Below are 21,287 nucleotides of genomic sequence, written 5' to 3' on the forward strand. Positions count from 1 at the left end.
AAAAAAAGTAATCTTAATGGGTGTGAGATGGTTATCCATACCCCTCTCAGGTTTATTTGTACTTGGAAGTGGAAAATTAAGTACTGTAATTAGCACGGGTCTACTCGATTATCCCAAGCCTTAAAATAATCATTGCCGTTCTAGTAAGGACCTAGACGTTGCTGCCACGGCCACCACCACCACCACCACTGTGACTCTTTAGGTCGACAAGGCTAGAAATACTGTTTCCTTCCAGGACAGATCCGAGTTAGTTCCCTCTAAGAAATTCATGCTGAAATTTGGTGAAGTCGCTCTGGGTGGCAGAACTTCTCCAACACTGGCTATATTCTTGGGGGGGAGGGTGTCGTTTTTTCAAGACTCCTGACTACAAATGACAGTTTAGGCAGATTCTGACGGAATTATTCTCGTGGGCTTAATGCAGGCATTGTACACCACCGGACGGAGAAAACAATCACCTATCACCATTCTGCAGCCTGTGGGTGACGCTGGTTAGAGACCCGTGGCTGGGGCCTCAGCATGTGGGGAAGCCTTCACATCCTCACTGCAAGTTGGAGGGTATTTCCACTGAATCATGGGCCCGGTGAAGACAAGGACCAGAGGCAGGGTGGGGGACCAGCCGGAAACCGCGTTGGAGGGCTCCCTGGGACCAAGAGAACCGGAAGCGGAAGTCCAGCCCCACAGCGCTGAGACGCCCAGTGGGCAGGACGGGTGCGTAACCGCTGATTGGCTGTACCGGTGGGCGGGAAAGCGGGTAACTGGCGAGCAGCCCTGAGCTCTTCCTACGCTGAGGGAGCAGAGCTCAGGGAGGAGAGCAGGAGCCGGCCCGAGGCAGCTGCTCACACGTGAGGAACTGGGTGACCACTCGTCTGGAGCTGGCCTCTCCTCAGGGCTGCTGAGTGGGACTCTGCGTCCTGGGTCCCGCTCAGTGGCTCCACCTCTGCAGACGCCTGCTTTTCTTTAACCCATTTTTAAAAATTACTTTCTAAAGCGGGCGTGGTGGTGCACACCTGTAATCCCAGCGCTCCGGAGGCTGAGGCAGGGCGTACATTTGGAATCCTCCTGTCTCAGCCCAAGGTCCTGGGATTACAGGCTAGGTTTTGCTACCACACCCGGCCTTCTCTTCATACTTTTATCTTCTTTTGTTAAAAACGCTTGTGCAGGGACACACAAACACATCTTCTAATCCTAATGCAACTCTTAAGAAGGAAAGGCCCCTGACCCTTGATTCTTCTGCTTTCTTCACAGACATGGCCACGGATCACCCTGGGCACATGCACCTGCCCAGAGCTGATGCTATTCATTCTCGTCGCGTTGACCTGGAGTTTTTTCAAGACTCCAGCCAGCCTGTGCCACTTTTCACTACCCGGGAGATACTTGGTCAGCAGACTGTTTTGCTGCACTAAATTCCAAAGACCAGGAGGCAGAGGGTGGAAAATTCAGGAAAGACTGGTTTGGAGGTTACACCAAACTTGATAAATCATGTCGAGGGTTTTCTAGTATAGGAAATTAAAACCCTTCACATTAAGCCACACCCCTCAGCCATTTATTTTTTTATTCTGAGGTAGGGTCTAATTAAGTCGTTAAATTGCCAGGCTGGGCTTGAATTTAGGATCCTTTTACTTCAGATTCCCAGCCACCAGCCACCAGGCTTGGTTTATAAATAAAACTCCGAATCAGGAAAGAGAGTCCTTGCCACTCCTTTTTAGGATACTACTCTTGATTAACTGAAAAAAGTCCTGCCAAAGATACTTGAAATTTGGAAGATTGAGTCTACTGCTTTAATTGTGGGTGTGGTTAGTATTGGTTATAAGCAGGACGTGAACTTTCACACTAACACACATTTATCCACTGACCCCCCCGCACCCTGTCTCCCTTGTTGCCCATGCTGGCCTTGAACTCCTGAACTCAAGCAGTCATCCTGCCTCAGTCTCTTGAGTGGGTAGAACTATAGGCACCATCTTTTTAAATTTTTTTATTCTAGATCCTTCCTATCAGAAGCCAATTGGATTGAGAGATCAACACCAGCAAGTGCTCTTCTCCACAAAGCCCCGGCATTTAGGACGGGTTTCACATGCCCAGCGACTACTGTGTAGATTTAATGTTCGCCATAGTCCTTGGCCACCTCTTTCCCTGTGGGCCGAATGGGTTATCGAGCGTATCCTTCTGCATCAGTCATTCTTAGCCATGGCTATTCATCATCTGCCTAATGGTTTCTTCCCTGCACCTTCTTTATATTCTCACAGCTTATATTCTTTCTTCCTTCTCTCTCTCTTTCTGTTTTTCTTTTCTTTCCTTCTGTGGTGCTAGAGATGGAAGTGAAGTCCTCCTACTTCAACTTATATTCTTGCTCATATTATTTCAGTTGTGTGGACCAGGAAGAATTCCACTCAGTATGTTTCCTTAACGGAAACCAGATCCTTGGTTTAAGAACTTCATCAATTTCCTCATCATTTTGAATGTAGTTGTACGGATGGTTATAATAGGTGAGAACGGACCTAGAAGAGGAAACGGGGGGAGTTACGGTTCTTCTCAATTGATTATTTTACATTTTTGAACAGGTTTGAATTGTATTAATTGTGAGATCAAAATATTAAGCCCCCTGGAATAGAATGTGTGCACCTGCTAAGGTCTAGGAGCATTGGAGGGCTGTCAGGATTACTGTGCAGGAGATAGTAGTCTGGACACTTAGAGACCAGTGGTGCTAGTGGTGTTTTAACAAGGTAACAAGTCCACAGGAACTGGAGATGAAAAGATCAGTTATATTTCTCCAAATATGCAGTCCCCCACTACTCCGGGGATTGAACCCAGGGCCTTGCCCATGCTAAACAAGTGCTCTACCATTGAGCTACCTCCCCAGTCCTGAACCTTTTCTGAGATATTGGTACCCTTTCGTGAATGATCTGACATTTACATTTTGTAAGTGTATTTAGAAAGATGATTTAAGTATAAATTTAGAAGCTCACAAAGTAAAGTTAGGGACAATTGAGATAGCAAATGAGCCAAAAAATTACTAAGATGCTAAATGACTCTAAAACCAATCGTGAGTTATATGAGAAATATATTAAAAACAGAAGACCACCTATAGAATTAGCACATTTGATGGTTATTTCAAACAAGCTGTTCAGAAATGATGAGAAGAGAGTAGCAGTGTTCTATTGTTTCCTCCTCCCTTTTTTATGGGTGTCTCCCACTTGAAAATAGTCCTTCAATGCACTCAGGTCAAAGTTATTTAATACACAACAATACTCAATTCCCTGACCTACAACTGTTGACCTACAACTGTATGTACTTTATATACTTTGAAATATTTTTATTTCCTCCCCATAAAGTACAGGTTTTGAAGTAAGTCAGTCACAATTCCCTATTTCATTTTTTAAATTTTTCAACTTTTTTCTGAGACAGGGTCTTATTATATATTCCAGGCTGGCACTGAACTCACTATGTAGTCCAGGTTGGTGTCAAACTTGCAGCGATCCTCCTGATTCAGCCTCCTAAATGCTGGGATTACAAATGTGTACCACCACGCCTGGCTTTAGGTCTATTTTGACATCAATTTTCCCCCCTAGAACAGTGGTGGCAAATATAAGGCATGTGTATTATTTTATTTTTTTTAACAAAAGATGTTAATGTCTGAGTTGTTTCTTCTAAACTAAAACCTCAGTATTCAAATTTAATTGCAGTGTTGGCACTTTGCAATAAATAAGTTAGCCTTGGGTTGCATTTTGGGCATTTGGTCTCTAATATTGCTGCCCTGGAGCACGACACACATCCTCAAGCACGTGAAAGTTGCTGGGTATGCTGACACACTCTTGTAATCTGGCACTCTGAGAGGCTGAGGCAGGAGGATCCCAAGTTTGAGCCCAGCCTGGGCAGCTTAAAGGACTTAGTGAGACCTTGTCTCAAAATTTAAAAAGCTCTGGGGCTGGGGATTTAGCACAGTGGTTCGGTGGCCTGCCTTGCAGGACCCGAGTTCAATCCAAAAAACAAAAAACCAAATTTAAAAAGCTCTGAGGGTATATAACTCTATACCAAGGCCCTGGGTTTAGTCCCCAGTATGGAGGGTGTGTGTGTGTGTGTGTGTGTGTGTGTGTGTGTGTGTGTGTGAAAGGTGGGGGAAGAAAGTGATGAAGAGAGTTAAAAGATAAAGGCAATGAGTGAAGGAATAGTAGTTAGCAAATAACATCAGGGTTCTAGAGAATTCAGTTTGCTTTGTGGAGCACAGTTTTCGCCAGAGAAGAAGGGGAAAGGAAGACAGTAGAGGAGTGAGAGGTTTCCTACTATAACTCGATATGCCCCATGAATTCGGCTTCTTGTTTCCTATCTCTGGTGGAGCACTGCGCATATCATATCCCACATTTTCATTCTCCGCTCAAGACCCATCGCTTTCGGGTAAATTTTAGAACTAATGTAACAGTAAGTACAGGGTGGGGGACGAGGGAAATCCCTAGATCCCAGGATGGGCCGGAAGTGACAAGAAGCTCTTAGACACACCAGGATGAAGGGACCACAGTGGTACAAGGTCTCGGTCAGTTCTGTCCTCCCCTGTATCTCACAGCCTGAGGCTACAGCCTTCAGAAGAGAAATCCAAGAAAGAGGGAGCAGTAATAAGCACAACTGTGGTTTAGGAGCAATTATTCTGCATCATTTGGCTTCCTACTTCCTTAGTTTTTATTTTCTCTACTTTCACAGAACTGCTGGATTCCACAAACAACAGTCTGTGGCCACTGAAGCTGTCTTTGGAGGTGGCAGTTTGGTTTATCTTGCCCATTTTCATTGTGGAAATCCTTCTGAAATGGGTAGCCAGCTTCTCCCTCTTCTGGAAGAACGCCTGGAATGTCTTTGACTTCGTGGTCACCCTGTTGGTAAGGATAAATAGCCTGAGAACCAGATCACGGGTTGAGGAGTGTACTTCGGTGAATGGAAACAACACGAAAGCAAATGAATACAAGTGTGCCCAACTTCCCGTGATTTTTTGGTGGTGGTCAAAGTCAGACATTGCGGGAATCATTGGCATTAGGAGCAAGGTAAAATCTAACCCAGCATCAATCCCAGCAGTGACAGCTGCCAGTCCACGAACACTCAGTAAGTGCCAGGCACTGTCATGAGTGTTTGGCTCGTGTTAGGTCATGCATGCTTGATAGAGGCACTCGCTTTACTTTCTCTTGTATCTCAACAAGAGCTTAGTGGAGAAAGGCTAGCTAGGACACAATCCGCCAAGAATGGTGGTCAAGGGGTGAGGCCTGGGAACCGTGCGCTCATGCTCTTGTTTCCCACAGCCCTTGCTGTATGAAATCTTGGTGCTGGGCGGGGTGACTGGCCATCCCGTGTGGCTCGAGCTGCTGAGTATCTGTGGCGTGATGAGGTGTTTCCGGCTCTATGCACAGTTGCATCAAGTCCGCGTTATCATTTTGGCCCTGGTCAGGACCTTCAAGGTGATTTGCCGTGCCGCTCAAGTGTGGGGTGGGGGTGAAGAGCTGTGGGGTTTCACAGGTAACATGCCACGGGCCTGGGTGAGGAACATTACCGGATAAGAAGAGCTGGGGGTGAGCTGCCGTGGTCTCCAGACGCCTGGGCCACCGTGGAAGGAAGGGCTGGCTGGCTGGGGAAGGCCGGGTGGGGGGCTCGGCTGGGCAGTCAGCGGGGATCAGCCTCGTCTGCCCCCCTGACTCGAGGTCCTGTCCTCCAGAGCATCCGATTTCACTTCATGTTGCTGCTCCTCCTCTTCTACATTTTCGCCGTGGCTGGTGTCTACTTCTTTAAGGATTACACCCGTTCAACTCACCAGGACCTGGTGTACAGGGAGGCCTTCTTGTAGGCAGGGCCGGGGAAAGCCTGGGTGAGGGAGGGAATTCGGGCTGGGTACTTAGCACCTCATCCAAAGTACAGTCATAGTCTAGGAAGCTTGAGTAGGGCACAGTGTGGAGAGGGAGAGAGAAAGCAAAGGAATAGCCAGTAGCACTTGCTCTGATCTTAAGGGTAGGGTAGCCAGCTCTCAGTTGACTCTGGGTTTTACAAATTTAAACACAACATGAGCCATCTGTAAGTACAGTACATTCCGGTGGAGAAGCCCTGGTTTCCGTGACTTAGTTGCCTCTTTTGAAAAATGGGCATAATGGTGGTGCTACCTCAGAAGACAGTGAGGATAAATAGAGTCATGCACTGAAGCACTCAGCACAGCACCGAACACAGTACAAGTGGCCAGTGAATGTCACTGTGACTCTCAGACCAAGTCTCTGCTCTATCCCCCGTCTTTAGGTGTGGCTGTTAACACAGGTGCACAACTGTGCTCATTCGACAGTAAAATCCCTAAGATCTCTGTCTAGAAAACACTTGTTTTGAAGAAGTCAACCTCAATTTAGAGGAGATAATTCCATTCAGAAATTGTAATGTAGTCTCTTTTTTTTTTTTTTTTTTTTTTGGTACCAGGGATTGAACTTCAGGACCTTGTGCTTGTGAGGCAGGCGAGGTGCCACTGAGCTACCTCCCCAGCTATAATCCAGGCCTCCCAAATTTTTCTTAGACTCTCAATGGGCAGTTTTGTGAAAGTATTAAGAAGGTCCTGCTGGGCATGGTGGCTCATGCCTGTAATCCCAGCACTCCTGAGGCTGAGGCAGGAGGATTGCTATGAGTTCGAGATCAGCCTGGGCTACATAGTGAGTTCCAGGTCAGTCTCAACTACATAGTGAGACCCTGTGTCAAAAATCCAAAAAAAAAAAAAGAAGGTCCTAGCATTCATCTTATTCAAGCCCCGATGTTTTCAATAGATTGTATGCAGGGAACTACGTAGAAAAGAAGAATGATTTAGTTATCTTCCTTTTGTGGACCAAAGATCTCAGAATGGTATCTAAATATCTTCGTTTTTTTTGGTGCACCTGGGATTGAACCGTAGGCCTTGTACGTATAAGAAAAATGTTCTGCACACTGAACTACACACCCAATTCTGAAATAATTAATTTATAAATGAATTCTATCCATTTTACTATTTTTTATTATTTGTATACATTCATTATCACACACTGTTTGGGACTCCTTATGTTGTGTCCAATACCCATCCACTTACTTACCCGTCCGTGCACGCCAGTGAGCTAGGTAGGGTAAAATCTGTACAGCATGATGAATGAATGAATTCTGAAAAAATATCTATTGTGATCCACTCCCCTTTTTAAAAATTTGCCCAATGTTTATTGAGTACAGTACTTGCTATGCCCCAGGACAATTGGAATAATGAGAGGCGTTCCTAGGTTATTCACGGTAAAGGAAAACTTAATAAAAACAACTTCAAACCGAAGAAAAAATAGCTTAAAAAAGTTGAATCTGATAGACAACATGCCAAAGTCAGAGCAACATACTATACAAAGAAATGCTCTTACGTTGTTTAAAAATAGGAACTGTATAGTTTGTGAGAGGCTCCCCTCTCTGCACACCTTGCTCTGCAGGGGCCTGCCAAATTCCCTAATAACCGTCTTCATCCTCTTCACCATGGATCACTGGAACTCGCTGCTCCGGGACATCTGGAAGGTGCCGGAAGTCAGCTCGGTCATCAGCAGCACCTATATCATCCTCTGGGTGCTTCTGGGCTCCATTATCTTGCGAAATGTCATAATAAGCACGATGGGTGAGCAGAGAGTGGGCACCCCTGGGAGGCAGGCGTGGCTGGGAGGAACGGGCCTGAGTTCTGGGCCTGGCGGACTGTGGGCAGAGAGGGACTAGTGCAGCAGGCAGGTTCCGATCCCGGGATGGAGGTGCTACTTGGTTTCTCCCCACCCAGCTAATAACTTCCGGGACATCCGGGATGAGCTGGATAAGGAGATGGCACATCTGGCTGCTCAGCACAAGGCTGATGTCCTCAAGCTGCAGATCCTCAGGAGGTCTGCTCCCCGCTTTTCAAACTAAGCTTTCTTACCTCATTCCCTGTTTCCACTCCTTGGCCTTGGCCCTACTCTTTCCTTTGTGACGGAAGGTTGGCCCACAGACTTCAGTCTTCCCCGGCCCTGGTCCATAGTCTGCGTCTTCATCCACTTCAGGGGTCCCCCATTCTTTACCCCTTCAATGTAATCTGTCCTCCCCACTCTGCTTACTTCATGTTCTGGTCTGAAGTCTTTTGTTTCTTACTGCACTTCAGCTTAAGATATTCTGCTTCATTCTGCTTTTGTTTCTGGTGTTTGTGGTTTGGTGTCTGCGTGTGTGTACGTTTGCAGGAGACAGAACCAGTCCTTTACAACACTGAGGTCAAGCCACAGCAAAATCAGTGCCAGGTGAGCAGCGTATATGTGAACTGGGATGACTCCCCAAATTATCTGTCCCTGGCCTTCATCTCTGGGACCTTGGGGACATATCCTTATTTGGAAAAAGGGTCTTTATGGAAGTGGTTAACCTAAAAACTCTCGAGAGGCGATCATCCTGGATTATCCAGGTGGGCCCTAAATTCCATGATGAGGAGGATCGTGGAGACAGAAGGCACAGACACAGAGACAGACTGAGGCCCAGCGAAGCTGAGCAGTGCTGAGCAGTGGCATTTTTGCCGCTTTTTTTTTTTTAGCCACTAGTTTATGACCATTTGCTATGGCACCCAGAGGAAAATAATATAGATAACCTTTGATGAAACTAATACTACTCTAGGACCTGAATGTTTAGCAGTGAATAAGAAAACTTACATACGAGCAGGGGTGAAGAAACAACGAACATGTAAATAATGCACTAAAATATGATAAACCTATGGAAAGATTAAAATTAGAACAGGCAAAGGGGGAGTGTATAGGGCTATTGCACATGGATTATAGTTTGTTTGTTTGTTTTGTTTTGTTTTGTTTGAGACAGGGTCTCACTGTGTAGTTCAGACTGACCTGGAACTCACTACATAGCCCAGGCTGGTCTCGAACTCACAGCCATCCTCCTGCTTCAGCCTCCCGAGTGCTGGGATTACAGGTGTGCACCACCACACCCAGCTGGCATGGGTTATAGTTTGAAACCAGGTAGTCAGGGTGTCCTCTTCAGAAAACGAATACATGAGCAAGGATTGCAGTTGGGGAAGGGACGTCCCTGTGGATTCCCAATGGATTTCCTTCCATCAGCAGGAAGATCCTAAACGGAAGTAGGCCTGATGTGTGTGAGAAATAACAAGGAGGCCACGGTGTCTGGAGCAGAATGAGCAGAGGGGAAGCGGTAGGAGGTAGGGCGGAGAGACAGTGGAATGGAACCCTGCTTGTGTGGTACAGAAGGACGCGTTGTAGGGACCTTTACTCGGAGGGAAACGGAAAGCAGAGCAGGGGGTGACAGGAAGTGACTTACATTTAAAAAGATTACTGTGAGCAGGGCTTGGGGCACTCACTTGTCACCCCAGCACTTTAGGAGGCTGAGGCAGGAAGATTGCAAGTTCTAGCTCAGCCTGGATAATTTGTTGAGATTTTATCTCAAAATGAAAAAAAGAGCCGGGGATAAAGCTCAGTGCAAAGGACCTGGATTCGATCCTCAGTACTTTGACCTGGGAAATGTCCGAGAGGTCAGTAAGGAGCAGCACTGTGGCCCAAAGCGGATGAGAAAGGCTCACAGCTGTACCATAGCAGCGAACGAATGAGAAAAGATGCATTTGTGATGGTAGAACCTGCAGGTTTTCTTGAAGGACTGGATGTGGAAGGAAGAAAAGGGTTAAGAATGAAACAAGGGATGAGGCTGGAAGGGCCTAAGTTTAGAGTCTGGGACTAAACTGGCGCTCATCTCCTTAGATCCCAGCTTCAGGGTACAGCCAGGGCCTGGACTAGACTAATGAATCATCTAATCAGATCTGGTAAATGTGTTGGAAAGAGCAACATTTTTTCTAATATGTTCAGAGAAGTCAGTAGACACAGGACATCGCTGGACTTCCAAGAAGCTTCTTCAGAAAAAGAGTCTAAACACAGCACGGTTGAAAAGGAAGTGACCTTGTCTTCCAAGCCAACAAAAGAGTCCTTGTTCAAAAGGAAAGAGTCCTCATCTTCCTCCTCGACATCCTCCTCCTCTTCAGAGTATGGTGGTGAGCAGAAGGGTTTTTTTCCCACTGAAATTCAGACTCAATGAGAACGCAATCTTTTTCTCTTCCTCTCCCTTTCCCTCTCTCCTTGAGACAAGGTCTAGCTCTGTACTTCAGGCAGGCCTTGAACCACCCAGGCTGGCCTTGAACTCATAGCAATCCTCTTGCCTCAGCCTCCTGAGTGCTGGGATCACAGCTGCGCATGCATACCACGCTCAGCTGAGAATCTCAGTCTTAAGAGCAGCTGTCCCACTATATATGCGCTCCAGTGTCTCCGCCAGTTTGATTTTCTGGTCATAATCCGTGCCTCTTAATTTTCTCAGTATGGGCTAGAGATATGGCTCAGGGGTAGAGCACTTACCTAACACCTCTGAGGCCCTGGGTTCAATTCCAAGCACCTCAGAAGTTCTACGAGTAAATATAATTTCCCTGCACTTCTGCTCCCTTTCAGCTAAGTATAGCAGTGGCTCTTTGCTGGTTGTGAAAAGTTGTCTTCTGGGGACATGCCCTTTCCCTCTGTGTTCACCAGATCCGCTTTCACTGCCACCTTTCTACAAACGCCACAGGGTTTCTCGCTCTTTTCCAGCTTCTGTAAACGTAGACACATCAGAAGGCTTCCTCCCTACAGATCAGGTGGACTGGGAGAACTTGGTGCACCAGAATCTCCCTGAGCTCATGGAAATGGATCAGGACCAGTACACTCTGTGGCCCCGAAATTTACTCTTGCGGTATCTTGAGTTGCTGGAAGAGCTTCAGTATAATCTGGAGGAGCGGAAGGAGTTGCAGCGGTTGGCAGGTCTGACTGTGGGACAGTCCTGGGACGTAGGGTTAGGGGACCGAATGGCAGCCATGTTCAGTACACGGGACTAACAGGTAGAACCAGGGAGAAGGGGCGGGTGTCGCTATTCTAGCACCTCAGCTTCTGCATGTGTGCCTCCCACCAGATTCTTGTTCTAGGCTCCTGTCCCCATAGCCTCTAACTTTGAGAGAAACTAGAAACTCGCTTCTCCAGCAGGGGACGCCCAAATCCTATGAAGTCTGGGAGTTTGTTTCCCAAAAGAAAGGTGTCCTGTTCCGCTTGCTAGGAATGAGGGCAAAGTGGATCTTTGCTGACATTGCAGTCCATCCTCTTCCGCTCACATTCCTCCTCCTTGAAGGTCACATTTCAGACCTGCCTGGCAGGGCTCTGGCGCCCCTTGGACAGAGGAGCTGAAGGATGCTCTTGTGGGCATTAGACAGGCAGCAGAGAGCTCCCAGGTGCCTATTGCTGCAGCCCCCAGAGGGGTTTCTGAATTACAGACTTCTCTTTCTACCAGCCCTTTCTAGTTTCAGTCTGGGCAGAGAGAAATAGGTGATTTAAACAGAGTTTGATAGAAGCTCAGAACTAACTGCTCCAAATGATTCTCTCACCTGGACATATTGGCATACACTGATAATCTGGCACTCTAGGAGTCTGAGGCAAAGGAGCACAAGTTCAAGTTTAGCTGGGCAACTCGTGACTTAGACTTTGTCTCAAAATTAAAAATAAATGAATAAAAAGGGCTGGGATGTAGCTCAGTAAGAAGGCCCTGGGTTTAATGCCTACCACACAGACATCCAAAAAATCCTACTTTTCACCACTCGGGGGTTAGTTTGAATTATACCCCCGCCACACACAATGTAAGACAAAACAAAAACTGTTAAAGGTGGGCTTTTTTAAAAAAACAGTTTAGTATGGATCAGTGTTTTCTAATTATCTTTCTTATACCTTGTTGAAATCAACCCAATGTGAAAATAAGAAATCAGGGAGAAGGACTCAGTGCTTGCATGTGTGTGTGTGTGTGTGTGTGTGTGTGTGTGTGTGTGTGTTCATGGCAGGGGTAGGGGACACGGGACAATAAATGACATTGGAACTTGGGATTCTGTCTCAAAAAACAAACAAACCATGCCAAGTGTGGTGGTGCAAGCCTGTAATCTCAGCACTTGGGAGGTTGACAGGAGAATCACTGCAAGTTCAAGGCCATCCTCAGCTACAAAGTGAGTTCAAGGCCAGCCTGAACTGAACAGCAAAATCTTGTCTCAAAAGAAAAAAAAAAAAAAAAAAAAAAAAGATTGGGAATTTCGAACCCAGAAAAGAAAGGTCTTTATCAAATATGTATAGGTTCAAAATATTCTCAGTTCTCCAGCCTCACAGTCTGTTTCTTTACAGCACAGGAACTGATGAAATTCCAAAAGAGGTAACACCCACCACAAATGGCTTCAAGATTTTTGGGCCCAGCAAAAGATAACGAAGGACATAGTTGGAAATAGAAAATTCAAAATTATCAACGTCTAATAAATATTGCTAATAATACTGCCGTTGAGTAAGTTAATTATGCCTCAGACACAGGGTTACTGAAAGGCCTGAGGTCAGGCAGAAAAGTTCCTTCCAGTGCCAGTAGGGCCTGAGCCACGTGGCTTCCCTTCCTCTTCACAGTGCCTGAGTCAGATTCTTTTTGATTGTAGTGTTTTAGCCCATCTCTTTTGCAACCTGTGCTTCCTGGTAAGAGTCCTAAGTGCACTTCTCCCCACGATGCAGGCTGCACGGGCCCCAGAGGCAGCAGGCAGCGTGACTGCTTGAGAAGTGTCGTTCCCATGGTCTGCTCTGCTAAGGTCGCTTGTCATGTGCAGCATGAACTTCAGTGGGCACAGCTGATGCTGGTCTCTGAGGCCAGAAGATGGTTCCTTTCTTTATTCCAGTTCTTTTGCTCAGGCAATGTTCAAAGCAGTAGGTGTTCCACAGAAGCGTGCGTGTGTGTGTGTGTGTGTGTGTGTGCGTGTGCGTGTGCGTGTGCATGTCAGGATTGTACCCAGGGTCACGGATACTGAGCAAGCATTGTACCCTGAGGTACCTCCCAGCAAGAATACCTTTTAGAATATCACCATTTGTGGTTACTGGTGACTTACCATCAGAAGGGATCCTGTTCCATTATTGGATGGCTGAAGTCTTTAGACTAGCTTGTGGGAAGCATTCTATCCCAGAATGTTTGAGGTTTGTGAAGATATTTTCATATATAGTACACATGTATACAGACTATACTTCTCCACTCTGTATAGAAAATACGTGTCTATATTCCATAAAGCAACAATGTACGAAGATATCATTATCCTATTTTTCAGAGACCAGAAAATTGAGACTTGAAAAAGTTAGCTTGGTTAGTTAACTGCCCAAAGACTCATGCCAAGTGTCTTAGTTACTTTCACTTTGCTGGGACAAAATACTTTACACCCGTCCCATCAAAGGAAGAAAGGTTCATTTTGGCTCCCAGTTTGAAGAAGTTTCAGTCCATAGTCCCCTGGTTCCAAGGCAGGACAGCATGAGAGAGGAGAAACAGCTCAAGGCAGGGCAGCAGGAAGCAGAGAATGAGCTTAAGGGAGGAGGGAGAGAGACAGACCTTCCTGGCCATGACCTCAGTGGTGCCCCCACTGACACGCTTCATCTCCTAATACCATATTTAGCTATGAACTCAACTGAGGATGATCTACTGATGAATACCATGCCCTCAGGATCCATTCACATCCCCAAGCCCCTGCTGTGATCACATGAGGGTTTTGGGGGACCATCTAGATGCAAAGCATAACACTAAGAGGCAGAGCTGAGATTCTAGTCTAGGAGAAAAACTGTGAGTTGAAGCCAGGCATGGTGGCAAATGCTTGTAATTCCAGCACTGGGGAGGCTGAGGCAGGAGGATCACTGCACGTTCAAGGTCAGCCTGAACTACACAGTGAGACCCTGTCTCAAAAAAAAAAAAAAAACATTTATGGGTTGAGAAAGTTTAAATTTAAACATTGAAATAGCTTACTCTGTTGTCTCTTCAACATAAAATCCACTGTGGTCAGAGTTTCTGTGGCTTGTTTCTCTGCAGTTCTCTTGTCTGCTTTCCTCCACGTGTCCATGTTATCTCTAGGCTGGTTTTATTCAGCCAGATGGTTTCCCCAAACTCCTAAGCCTAGATGCCTCTTTACTCACGTCCAGGGAATGGTAGTGACTCAATTCTCAGTTATTGAAGGAAAGTTCTGAGCTCTGGGTCAGAGAGTGGTTATTCTTGGGGTGGGGCCCCTGTGCAGGAGGAGGCCTGAATACAGAAATGTTCTTGCTGTGCAAGGCACTCGCACAGGTGTACAGAGATGTGAAAATTCAACAAGCCACTGTACCTTCACGATTTGGACCTTAACCGTATGTCTTAGTCACTCTCACGTTGCTGGGACCAAATACCCAATGCCCACAACTTGACTTGGGGCTCACAGTTTTTAGAAGTTCCAGGGCACAGTCAGCCGGCACCAAAACAGAAGCAGCATGGCAGAGGGGCATAGCTGAGGAAAACTGCTCACGTCCTGACAGCCAGGAAGCAGAGAGGAGAGGGAGGAGCTAGGGAGGGGAGGCACCCTTCCAGGCCCCACCCACGGGCCCGCCTTCTCCATCTGACCACGCCCCCGAAGCACATTCCGCCACAAACTCCTCAGTAGGTGAATCTACCAGTGAGCACAGCACCCCAAGATCCAGTCCCACCTCTGAACACATGAGGCTTTGGGGGCCTTTTTAATCCAAACAACACTGCATATAAGTTGAACCACACACACGCGCGCGCGACCTAAACACCACTGTGTACCAAGAAGTAGGTCACTGCTTACACCTCAACCAATCACGGAAGCAAGGTGGATGGAATCGCTAAGCTTTCTCCTGGAGCTAGGGTAGGGCCAGTCACTTAACTAAATGTAAGGGTTGCTCCCCAGTGGGGAAGGGACGATCCAGGGCTAGCGAGGCAATTCTGAAGCAGTTCACAGTAGTCATTACCTAAATGCATGTCTGGCCGACGGGCCAAGTAGAGAAAATGAAAAGGAACCTACAGCAAATCCAGGCAAATCCAGGAGCAGAAAGCAGATCAGTGACTGAGAGGTGAGGGAGCGGGAAAGAAGAAAGAGGGAGAATAAAGATAAGCCATGTAACAGGAAGCTAATAACCGCAGAGAATGGAAACAGTGTATGCCATAAACGTGTGCTAAGATTGATAATAGTAACAAGAATGAAAATGGGGAAAGGGGAGTAGAGGAGGAGGGAGGGGAGGAAGGAGATTTTTAAAAGAAGCAAGCTGTATTAGATACCTGTACCCACTCCCCAAGATGATTGTAAACAGTATGTCCTGTAAACATACTAATACAAAATGAGGTTAAATAACATGGTGACACATGCCTGGAATCCCAGCTACTTGAGAGGCTGAGGCAGGAGGATCAGAATCTTAAGGTCAGCCCAAGCAATTTAGCAAGACTTTGTCTCCAAAAAATAAAAAGTACTGGAGATGTATGTAGCTCAGTGATCCCTGGGTTCAATCCCCCATACTGCAAGGAAAGAAAAATTTATTTAGAAACGTTTTGGACTTACAGAAGCGTTGTAGAGACGCAGTTACCAAATGCCTGCCACCCAGCTTTCTCTGCTAATATTTATGATACAAGGAGCAAAGCTGAGAAATCAACACTGTCAAATACTCCAACAAAACCATGTGTCTCTTCCCGTTCCACGGTTCAGTCCAGAATAAAAGGCCATTTAGTTGCTGCCCACGTCTGTTAAGGACCTCAGAAATGCTGCCTGTGGTAAAGTGAGTGATTTGGGGGCTGCCGTAAAGTTAGGGACCAGGCACAGTCACAGTTGAGAAGTTGCAGGTAATGATGAGGATGGATTCTAAATGCGGTAAAACTACTTGGAGCTTCGGGCTGCTTTGGCCTTAAGAGGTGTTCTCTCAGCATGCGGTTTCCAGGTTGCCTCAACAGGGAAGAGACAGTCAGAAGGGAATTTATGAGCTCTTCCATGGCATTGGAAGGAAAGATTCACGTGAGTGCACCTGATAGCGAGGGGTCTGAACTAGGAGGAAATACTTAGCTAGTAAGCAGTATCTCGGTTACAAAAGGCAAACCAAAAGGGAGAAAAACAGCCATCCATGACGAAGCGAGGCGTCTGTTCTTCCAGGTGCAGAGTGCCCCGTGGAGGTTTGAGGCACTGAGGATATTTCAGAGTCATCACCTCCTTTGGCTTTCCTGGGAATATCCATTCCAGGTGCCAGATCTGACAGCTCCAGGCACCTCTCCAGGCTCATCTGTCTCACGTAAGCAGCATGCATGATTAATGTCCTCTTCTGCACCCCTGTCATTTCAGTCTGCTGATTCGTTTTTCTCTGTTGGGTTTTTTGTTTTGTTTGTTTCTGTTTTTGGGTTTTGGTCACTTGTAGGTTGGAATTTGTCTTTTCTTTGTTGAACCTCACACAGCTAAAAGCAGTAACCAGGCAGTGAGCACGAGCTACTCTAATATGAGTAGTAGTAACACTCAGTGAACATATTCTGTTCCAGCGCCTGGCATATCATAGATAATGAATTTTTGTTGAATGAATGACATATTTACTAAGAACTTCTACCATTCCTTGTGGTGCTATGGATCGAACCCAGGGCCTCATGCAAGCCCTCTACCGCTGAGCTATACCCCCCCACCCTGCACTAAGTACTTTAAATGTACTTTGTAACCTGGTCCTCACTTTAACTCTACACTAGTAATTTTTCCTTGTTATAGAAAAGGCCAGTATGACAGGGATTTGGAAGCTGCGCAGGACACACAACCAGTTACTATTGGAACTGAGATGTGAACCTAGGCCATCTCATTTCTTGTTACTGTAAAGCAAAACAAAAGGGGAATTTATTATAAGAGGGTTTTATAGAACCAAGGGCAGACATCAGGGCACGTGCAGGATGGGCTGGAACCAGGAGCTAGGAAGCCTTTGGCCACCACCAGGCTGTCTTCTTCCTCCGATTCTCCTGTCTGCCTCCAGACCACGTGTGGACCTGCTGGGCGAGGGGGAAAACTGTCAAACAGTGCGACTCGTCATTTTCCAGACCCAGCTTAGACCAGCTTTGAAAAGGCCTAGCGCTGTCCCGAATTATCTTGGTGGCTGGGGCCAAGTCATTTCATTTCTTTGTGCTTTGATTTCCTTGTATAAAAAATGAGAAGGTGATTTTTTTTCCTCCTCCTCAAAGGATTCCTCATGTCCTCTCTCCCTGTAAAATTCTGTGATCCTAAGTGAATCTTCTAGGGCAATAGTGCTGAATGTGTCATCCTGGGGGGGAGATAATGCAGGAGGTCTCTAAAGAAAGAGGGACAGAAAAAAAGCTTAGGTGGTGCATCGGTGCAAAGTACCGTTTAGAGCTAGAATCCAGTGAGGGCCTCTGGAAAGATAGAAGAGAAACGGAAAAGACAGCATCTCACTAGGTATTCAAGGCTGGTCTTGAGCTCACCATGTAGCCTAGGTTGGCCTTGAACTTGGAGGGACGCTCCTGCCTCAGCCTCCCTCCCAAGCGCTAAGATTACAGGTGTGCACCACTATGCCTGGAAGAGCTTCTAACCCTAGCTGGATCCACTTATTTTGAATGGGATCCTCCTGACCCATGAACAATTCTGCGTGTGGAGGAGTGGCTCCTTGCACAGTGATTTAACCTGATTTTCTCTTTTCAGCTTAGAATTTGAGGGAGGGATAGAGGGAGAGAGAGAGAGTGTGTGCTCCCCAAAGGGGAACCCCAGCATCTGAATGGCCTAATGAGCACATCACACTCGCTGGGTCTGCTTCCTCCTCATCTGTAAGTTAAAAGATTTGTTCATGTGACACCTGGGGTCCTGCTAGCCCTTCACATTTGGAGGTAGAGAGTGAACCCGGTGCAGCTGTCCTTTCCTGATCGCTCCATCGTTGGCCTAGCCATCTGTCTTTATTCCTCCTCTCTCTTTACACCTGGCTGCCAAGTTCCTTTCTCTTGCTCAATGTCTTCAAATCTTACTTGCTTTTGGGCTCCTATGTACACTCTTTGTTCACTTACATTTTTCTGCAGACCCTTTGTATTGCTGAGGGTTCTCAAGAGAAACAGGGTCAGTGGGAACACGTGCGGTTGTGCAGGGACTTGCTGGGTAGCTGACTGGGTCAGGCGGGAGAACCCACAGCGGCCGTCTGCACGCTGGAGACCCAGGGGACCCGGCAGCTGCTCGGCCCAAGGCGGGGGACACTGTGATCAAGGATGCAGTGCCCGTCCGGGGCCGAAGCCTGGAGCTCCCTGGGCAGAGTCGCAGTGGGGTTTGCCTTGGAAGCCGCAGGAACTGGAGACCGAGGCCCAAAGGTGGTCGTGAAGACTGAGCTCTTGCAAAACATGGCCACTTCCTTCTTCTTTGTCCCGCCAGCCCACAAGCCTGTTGGTGCCATGACACTGGCGTGGGTCTTCCTCCTTCAGTTTGCGGCCTGTATGTCAGTCCTGCACAGACACCCAGCTGCACTAATTTAGTAGGCATTTTAAACTATTCAAGTTGGCACACTACAAGGGATGGTCCTATCCAGCCAAGCTGAATAAAAGAAAGAGGTCTGGCCCTTAGTGGAAAGGCAGCCAAGCGTAGCAGGACACATCCGTCCATCCTTGTCTGTTGCCATAATCACTGTTGCTCCTCCCATTCTCATCCCAAGACCCATGACAGCCAGGATCATCCTGCCGCCTTCTCCCACCCTTGGCATGCACTTGCTGTACCGCGCAAGCAACGAGAATCATTGGTAGGTAGCCCTCCTCACGGGATCTAGGGATAGCAGGGAAAGGCATTAAAATCTGAGTTCTCCGTCCATGAGCCACTTGGCTAAAATTATCTGTACTTTCTTTTTTTTCTTCGTTTAGTTTGGTTTTATTTGTTTTGAGAGAGGATCTCACTATGTAATCCTGGCCAGCCTTGAACTCATTATGTAGCCCAGACTGGCCTTGAATTTACAATCCTTCTGCTTAAGCTTTTCAAGTGCTGGGATTACAGGCGAGCACCACTGAGAATATTTGCACTTTCAAACCTAGGAAATCCATCTTTTCATTGTGTGGAAACCATCAGGACTCCAAATTATTCCATGTTGCTCCAGATTTCTCCACAGTCTGATCAGGGTTCAGAGGGCCTCTGCTGTCATTGCACCGCTAAAGGACTAAACCTTCCAGAGCTTTCAGACATTAGAATTATCAAGGAAGGGAGGAGGTTTGGGCCAAATTTCACAAAATCATGCACCCATACTGATAGAGAACATTTTAATAGCAAAAAACCTATGAAACTGAACAACGTAAAATAACTTCTGCCATTTGCTTTGTTTAGTTCAGAATCAACAGGCACTGGAGGCATCTAGTCTCGCCCCAAAAATTTTTTAAATGAAAAGGACTATTGTTAACTTTGCTGACCAGAGATGCCCCCTTCCCCTGGGCTAGAATAGATAACTAAATAAATCTTAAAGGTAACCTTCCCTGACAAAGAAGTGCTACATCTGGGTTGAAATTCAACTGCCTCACCACCATGTTTTGGGGTTTTTTTTTTGTTTGTTTTATTTTGTTTTTTGTTTGTTTGTTTGTAGTACCGGGGATTGAACTCAGGTCCTTGTGCTTGCAAGGCAGGCCACCGAACCGCTGAGCTAAATCCCCGGCCCCACCACCATGTTTTGAATAGCAGCAATGTGAACTTTGAAAATGAAATGTAACCAGGATGACATCAAGGCTGTAAAACCCTATAAAAGGGGGAGTTATAGCCCAGAACTGGATCGATCCGGGCATTGCTTTATGTGATACTGATCTTTGTTGACAAATAAATCTTTTTTATTTTACTTCCATTCTGCTGCCTGTGTGTCACTTACCAGTTCCTTCCGTAACAATATGACACAGATTTTTAAGTGAGAAGCATCCTTAAACAGCTGTGGGTGTTTTATCTGTATTAAGAAGTCAAAATGAATGTCTCCCTTGTCCCCAAGACACCAGCATCCTTTTCCTCTCCACAACCTCTGGAAGGAGTGAAAACAACACACACTTATATAATCCTGTGACTTGAACTTGCAGCCATAAATTTATGTGTTCGTAGAGTGTAACAGGGGAAAAACAAAGGGATAAAAGAAACAATAGTTTGTGAACTATTTTGAGACCCTTTAAGAATATAATGTCATTTTCATATTTGCTATCTCCGTACACCAAAATAGCAAGTCAAATTGTTGCCAGGCTGCTAGGGTTCTTTTGCTCAACTCAGATGGAAATCACGAATTGGCAGAGTGCAGCTCTGCTGGCGGTCCTGATGTCACCAGGTAGTGCTGGATACCAACAGTTGACACAGCCAGCTACTGGCCACTGCTGTTTCTGGCCAACACTGTTCAGTGCCAGCTTGTGCTGTACATTGTAGGTGGACAGACACCAGCTGGTCTCTGCTGCTAGCCTTTGCAGGCTGCTGGACTCTGGAGCGCCTCAGTCTTAACAGCTGTGAGTGTTTACCGCCCTTTCTTTGAAAACCAACTGCTCTGACCACACTACGCAAGATAAAATAGATTTACAGGACTTTTGGAGCCCACACTACCCAGGTTTACAGGAACACTTAAGTGAGTCTATTTTAGCAGTGCCTGTGCTGCAGTGTAGGGAGGCCGATACACAGGAGGGACCCCTCCCAGACTCACCTGAAAAGTGGCTGAGGAATGCTGCTTCAGTGAGGGGCAGGCTGAAAACTTGCTGTGAATGTTGGGTATGCAAATAAGAGGGCCAGATCCCTCCCTTCCTGACCTTAGCCACTTCATGGTGCCCTTCCCTTCTTCAAAGAAAAACGGTGTTGTCTGAAGCGAGAGTGAGGGAAGGTGCCTGGCTCCCTGTGGCTGTGCTCACGTTGGAGTGGAGGATGGTGGTTTGATAGCCAGGGAGGACACTGAAGCAAACAGTCCTAGGCCACTTGGGTGCAAGGGGGAGCACAGGGAAGTGAGAGGGAGGCAGCTGCTGGCCAAGCCACCCCCACTCCAGCCAGCAGGGAGAAAAATGAGAGCCAGGTGCTTATCCTCACCTCAAAGCCAACTGTGATAGTTAACAGAGTACTGAATCGGGTCCACACAGCTCTGGGTGTGGCTGAAGGGATGTACCGAAGACGGAAGACCCTCCTCGGGTGTGAGTGGCCTCAGCCAATAGGCTTGCAGCCTAGATGGAATAAAGGAAGGAAGGCAGAGGGTTTCTAGTCCTCACCTCATGTTGGCCATTGGACGTCGTCTCTGGGCTTCCAGGGCAGACTTTTCAGCCTCCTCATGCAGACTGGCACAGGACACTACCCTGAGCTCCAGGCCTTCGACTGGATCCTTCGGATCACCAAGGCACAGACAGCCCCTTTGCACTCTTTCACACCTGACGCTGGGGGCAGCTTCTGTAAGCCTATCTTGTAAATCTTTATATATTTATATGTCATGCATTAAGTGTTTTTCCAGTGAGCACTGATA

General features: G+C 46.8%; 1 protein-coding gene and 1 long non-coding RNA gene across 7 annotated transcripts in view; one reads left to right on the top strand and one right to left on the bottom strand.

The window, feature by feature from the left end:
• LOC104872384 overlaps positions 1-702 on the bottom strand; it is an 8,643-nt gene extending 7,941 nt beyond the window's left edge. Inside the window, exon 1 of the long non-coding RNA XR_783138.2 lies at positions 456-702. This is a non-coding gene — a long non-coding RNA (uncharacterized LOC104872384). The remainder of the gene's footprint in view (positions 1-455) is intronic.
• A 39-nt stretch (positions 703-741) lies between these two features.
• Catsper2 (cation channel sperm associated 2) lies at positions 742-12,276 on the top strand. 6 transcript variants are annotated; one of them, XM_010638647.1, is made up of 13 exons: positions 742-842; positions 1,246-1,377; positions 1,982-2,155; positions 2,415-2,483; positions 4,690-4,862; positions 5,277-5,432; positions 5,687-5,811; positions 7,437-7,615; positions 7,769-7,868; positions 8,199-8,255; positions 9,828-10,009; positions 10,635-10,802; positions 12,195-12,276. In XM_010638647.1, the coding sequence occupies exons 2-13, from the start codon at positions 1,248-1,250 to the stop codon at positions 12,224-12,226; spliced, it is 1,545 nt and encodes a 514-aa protein (XP_010636949.1). In that variant the 5' UTR covers positions 742-842; positions 1,246-1,247; the 3' UTR covers positions 12,227-12,276. The 6 variants fall into 6 exon arrangements, with proteins under 6 accessions (XP_010636949.1, XP_019065315.1, XP_010636956.1 ...); XM_019209770.1 differs by having other exon boundaries at positions 12,200-12,275; XM_010638654.1 differs by lacking the exon at positions 10,635-10,802.
• Positions 12,277-21,287: the final 9,011 nt, after the last annotated feature.

Source organism: Fukomys damarensis, unplaced genomic scaffold (genome assembly GCF_012274545.1).
Source record: "Fukomys damarensis isolate Sample0158 unplaced genomic scaffold, DMR_v1.0_HiC HiC_scaffold_17, whole genome shotgun sequence".
In the NCBI taxonomy this organism is placed as follows: domain Eukaryota; kingdom Metazoa; phylum Chordata; class Mammalia; order Rodentia; family Bathyergidae; genus Fukomys; species Fukomys damarensis.

Bases quoted from the DNA above. Each gene is read 5' to 3' on its own strand.
- Catsper2 (XM_019209770.1), top strand. From the start codon at position 1,248: ATGGCCACGGATCACCCTGGGCACATGCACCTGCCCAGAGCTGATGCT. The intron at 7,869-8,198 runs GTCTGCTCCCCG...GTACGTTTGCAG, and splicing joins AAGCTGCAGATCCTCAGGAG to GAGACAGAACCAGTCCTTTA. The intron at 10,803-12,199 runs GTCTGACTGTGG...TTTACAGCACAG, and splicing joins GGAGTTGCAGCGGTTGGCAG to GAACTGATGAAATTCCAAAA.